The 5,196-nt window shown below is 47.2% G+C and overlaps 1 protein-coding gene across 1 annotated transcript in view; it reads right to left on the bottom strand.

Moving 5' to 3' along the window:
- atp9b (ATPase phospholipid transporting 9B) overlaps positions 1 to 5,196 on the bottom strand; it is a gene marked incomplete in the record, with an annotated part of 35,739 nt that overhangs the window by 19,573 nt on the left and 10,970 nt on the right. The window contains 4 exon segments of the mRNA XM_014024805.1: positions 1,594 to 1,718; positions 2,008 to 2,150; positions 2,230 to 2,390; positions 4,019 to 4,095. Coding sequence (XP_013880259.1) covers positions 1,594 to 1,718; positions 2,008 to 2,150; positions 2,230 to 2,390; positions 4,019 to 4,095 — 506 coding nt within the window.

Genomic DNA, 5,196 nt, shown 5'->3' with positions numbered 1-5,196 from the left:
ATCCACCAGAGACCACATCCACCAGAGTCCACATCCACCAGAGTCCCTATCCACCAGAGTCCACATCCACCAGAGTCCACATCCACCAGAGTCCCTGTCCATCAGTGAAGCCAGTTTTCCATTCCTGTAGACTCAGTGGACCAAGGAAGAAGCTCCAAAACCTTCAAGCTGGACTGAAACCAGCATCTGTCCCAATGGACAAGACAATGTCCTCTGGAGAAAGGTTTGGTTAGAGGAGACAAAGACAAGAAGGACACTTCTGAGGAGACCTCAGAACACAGAACCRCTCAGTCAACAGCTGGACAGTTGATACTTGGACACAGTTGGGTCCAACAGGACAGTGATGTCAAACACACACCAGAACTGGGTTCTGACTGGACAAAACCAGAAGACAACCAGGTTCTGGTTAAAAGCTGSTTTGAGACCAGGAAACTAATGAACTCAAGAAGATGAAGAAGAGTGATCAAATATCAGCAAGACACTTGTTGGAGACAAACATGTTGAGGTCCAGGAGACACCAGCTGAGGGACATTTGACCAGAGAAAGTCTGGTTCTCTTTGAGACTAAAACTCAAGGAGAGGACAAAACCGTCTGTGACAGGTCAACATGTCAATCAAACAGTACAAGGTGAAGCAGAATGAAGCTGGATCAGCTGTTCTGAGTGGGTTCTGGCGGTCCAGGTCCTTTTTTCATTAGCTGAGATTACACAGGAGGGCCGGAGCAGATGGTGGGAGCTGGCTGAGAGGAAAACACTTGGCTTACAGTAGAGGGAGGAGTCTCTGAGGGACGCTGCGTGATGAATGGACAATATGTGAAACACTTCCTGCCTCACATCAAACATGATTAACAGCCAGAAGAAGAGGAGGAGAGATTAAACACAAAGTAAAACCTTCAGTTCTACAAACATCTGGATAAATGTGTGTTTTATCTGAGAGGAAACACAAACAGCTGAAGAACAAAAACTACTTAATGAGTTCTGGGTGGAGACAGTCCTGACGTCCTGAGACACTCAGCTCCTCTGAGGATCCTCATCTCCGCTCTTCATCCTCTCCATCCTCCTCCTCAGACATGAAGCTCCATCTGCTCCCCACACTCAGAACCTCTCCGGCCCAGTGAAACCATCAGAACATGGTACCAGAGCTTCTGGAGGCAGCTGCTGGGCTTGATTTAAGGTTCCAGCAGAACCAAACACACTCTTTTTACTTCATGCTACTTTTTATCAAGTTCTACATTTTTCTGACATTGTTGCTATTTTTAATCTAATCCTTCAAAACTTTACTCTTTTTGAGAKTAACTCACCTGTATGAACCTACAGGTAACAAATCACTCACCTGTTTGTACCCTATGGTGTGGTCTGAGGGCCCAAACTAAAACTATTGCTCAACCAGGGGTTGTTACAWCCTTGTAGCAGGAGGCTACATCTGTTCCTAAACCAGCTGTTGGTCTGATTAATGATTAATGACAGGCCGACAGCGCTAACAGAGAGGCTAGCAACTAGCACGCATAAGCTGGTGTTAGCATTGGAGAGGCWAGCTGCTCTTAATTTTGGCCCTCATACCACACCACAGTACCTTCAGGTAACTCACTGCTCACCTGTTTGCTCAGCTGTGCGTAGGACTGGATGATGTGGCTCTGGATCTCGTCCATGGTGTCCGTGCCGTAGGAAACTGTCCCCAGGTGGAGACGCTTGAAGATCATTTCATTTTGTGTCAGAGTCCCTGCAGGTCAGAGAACAGGTTAAACCATGAAGGGTACAGGTAAATTAAATTAAACATTTATTTATTTATTTATTTATTTATTTATTTATTTATTTATTTATTTATTTATTTATTATGTGTGTGTGTGTGTGTTATTATTTATATAGTCAGACTGAGCAGGATAAAAATAAACTTCCTGTTTGTTAAATTATAACGAGGACAGAAGAACTAACCCTGGTAATGTGTCTAAAATAATAATTAGTGTAAAGTGTGATTGATTATTTAAAACACAAACAGTCTTTAGCCACACCYGTCTTGTCTGTCAGCAGGTAGACCAGTCGGCCCAGTTCCTCCGGGATGGTGCTGGTTCTGACCACGGTGCCGGGGATGTTCTCGTCCTTCATGATCATCCAGCCGTACGCCGACTTCCCCATGTCCAGGTTCACCCGCAAACTGAGCAACAGGTGAAACGACACCTTCAGTTTGTTGTTCTGGTTCTGAACACGGCCCGTTTATAAAATCTTTTAAACACCTGATGGGGATGATGTAGGAGAACAGAACCACAAATCTGAAGAGGTTGCGGTACCACGGACCCACAAACCCGTGCAGCGCCACCATGACCACAGACAGAACCACCTGGGCCAGGAACAGAGCTTTGGTGAGGCGGTTCAGCTCCAGGTCCAGAAGGCCGACCTGCAGGGATGAAAACAGAAGAAACAGAACCTGCTCGTAAAAATAAATCAGTTCAGAACCTGTTTAATGATGGACCGGTTCAGAGTCCAGTCATCCCAGAACAAGTTTCTCTGCAGAACCTTTCATCCGGTTCTGTACCTTCACAGAACTGACACTTTAAGGTCAGGAGGCTGTGGCGGCCATCTTGGACTGAGCTAGCTCCAGAAAGTTGCAATAAAATGTTTCGTGGTTGTTGACATATTTTGCTAACAGAGACAGAACATGGTTGCCCACCCTGTCCTTTCAGCGGTGGGGGAGAGACTCGTTATTAAACTACAACCTGCATCATCAATGAGGAAGTTTTGTTTTTTCTTTAAAAACTGGAGAACGTCCTCATATTGAGTGGGGGGACGGGAGGTTTGGGGGACCGGGGGGACAGGACTGTCCTTTATTTTTAGAGTGTGTCTCTCAGCCAATGGAGCATGTGGGAAAAAGATGTCAAATAAAGACGTGTCCGTCCCCTTCCTGGCAGAGAAGCCGGGTGGGGGCACGTATATAAAAGGAGCAAAAATTCCTCCTCTGCTTAAATCCCCCCACCTTAAAACCTCATTCCCCCGAGGACTGGGCGAGCCCACCCCCCCTCGGTCCCACTACATGGTTCATGGTTGAGCAATTGAGAAAAATAGCAGGTCTGGTTGGATTAAAATGAAGAAAAATTAAGAGCGAGAACACAGAGCGCCTGAAAAGCTCCGGATCCCCTTCTGCTGGAACAATGGCTGCGAGGATCAGATGAAGTCATTATTCATTCAGTCAAAGAGGCAAAAAGAGACTCAATTACCCCCAAACTTAAAGATGCTATCAGGGAATTAAAGTGCAGATTTCCCTCCATTCACGTCTGAACCATTAAAACTGAAAGGAACCACTGGATCTGACCGCCTCGGCTCATGTGTGTGAAATCTGATGAAGAGCTGCTGAATATTCATCAAATTAAAACTAAAGAATATCCAGACTGCACGGTTTGACGCCCAGCAACTAGTCTACACCCAACGTGACTCGTTATAAACCCGTCCGCACAAAGTTTAGAGGAACAAGAACAAAAGTGAAAATGATTCAGAGCGAACAAGGGAGACGCGAGGACGTCACTTCAGCGTCCTGTCCGATTGATCGGGACCGGCTCGGTCCTCGCTGGTGTCACCGTGGATTACACGAGGCGTTCAGGTGCACCGTATCGACTTTCCCCTCCGCCCTGCAGCCTCTGCATCGGCACTTCTGACACCRTCTCCGACGAGTATCGAGCAGCTGCTGAGCGGCCGTTCGACCAGCCGAATCAGCGTTCAGGAAAACACTGAGGCGACAGGAAGCTGCTGCAGCAGGGACAGGGTGGACAGGGTGGACAGGGTGGACACAGAGTCCTGAGGGACAGCTGCAGCTGTCCCTCAGGACTCTGTGTCCACCCTGTCCCTGCAGGGACTCAGACTTGTTTTAAAGTACAAGGACTCTTCAAGGGTTTGGTTTGTACCCTTCAGAAATGTAAAATCCTCTGAACCTGACCTGAACCAGCTCAGAACTGAACCTGACCTGAACCAGCTCAGAACTGAACCTGACCTGAACCAGCTCAGAACTGAACCTGAACCAGACCAAGTCCTCACCTTGTTCTTAGCGGAGGACGTGTTCAGAACGCTGCGGGTCTCCTTGCCTGTGTAGACCACCACCCCGATCACGGTTCCTGCCAAAGATGGACACAAAGGAAGTCATGCAGCTCATTAAGTGACCCCCACACCACACACACACACACACACACACACACCTCATTAAAGACAAGCAGCCTGACGGTGAAGTGAGATGAACGAGCAACACTGAAACTCGTAGAGTCAGATCGATACTTGCAGATTCATCACAGCGGCCTCTAACAGGATTAATGACTCGTTAATATTTAACCTGATTAATGGGAGGGCGGAGCCACCAGCACACCTGAAGAGGAGCCCTGTGGTTAGAGGACCACAGGAGCACGGACGTGAATCACGGCAGGGTGAGAGGACGCTAGCAGACTCTAGCTCTGATGCTAACTTAGACCGTGGCTTCAGCGTGTWTTGATGGATGAACATCTTTAAATTCATTTGTAAATAAGCCGTAAGGAGGCGGGGTTTGAAGTGCCTCATTTGGATTTAAARAGACAGCTTCAAAACRAGCTGATSTGAAACAAACTTCAGAAAAGGGGCGGGGCTTGTGGAGTTACAATAAGGAGGAATTCAGACCAAAGCATTGCAGTTCCACTTTTTATAAACYCATGAAGGATTTTACAGAATCATAGGTCTCCTTTAAATCAAACTGTGGATTTTATCCTGTTTTTCTAAGGTTAAATCTTCCAACTACAATCCTGAAGAATGGGCCTCATGCAAGAACCGTTCGTACACACAGATTTGTTCTTAAAGTGTATGTTACACCCCCCCACCACCCCTGTGAAAAGATAACTCCGCCCCAAGGCGAAATTTGAAAAATGCATCAAAGTGGGTAGGGGAGGGGGTGTGGGTGGAGGAAGGGGTGGGGTAGAGAGCGGAGGTGTGGCCAGGACGAGAGAACGTGACAGGCAGCTAGCATTAGCATAATTGATGCTACATGGAGAGTGACCACAGTATCGCAGATAGTTACATCTCTGAACGTCTGAGGTGGAGGATTTTCACCCCACACCAGCCTCGGACAGAGGAGGAGGAGCGCTCCGACAGCCTGACAGAAAAAAATAAAAGCATACAGCTGCTCACATGATTGCTAGTTTAAATCAGGAATAAAAGTGTTGGGTCTTGTTTGACTGAAGTTGGTCCATAAATTT

Source organism: Austrofundulus limnaeus, unplaced genomic scaffold (genome assembly GCF_001266775.1).
Source record: "Austrofundulus limnaeus strain Quisiro unplaced genomic scaffold, Austrofundulus_limnaeus-1.0 Scaffold440, whole genome shotgun sequence".
In the NCBI taxonomy this organism is placed as follows: Eukaryota; Metazoa; Chordata; class Actinopteri; order Cyprinodontiformes; family Rivulidae; genus Austrofundulus; species Austrofundulus limnaeus.
This window is presented reverse-complemented; position numbering and strand designations above follow the sequence as displayed.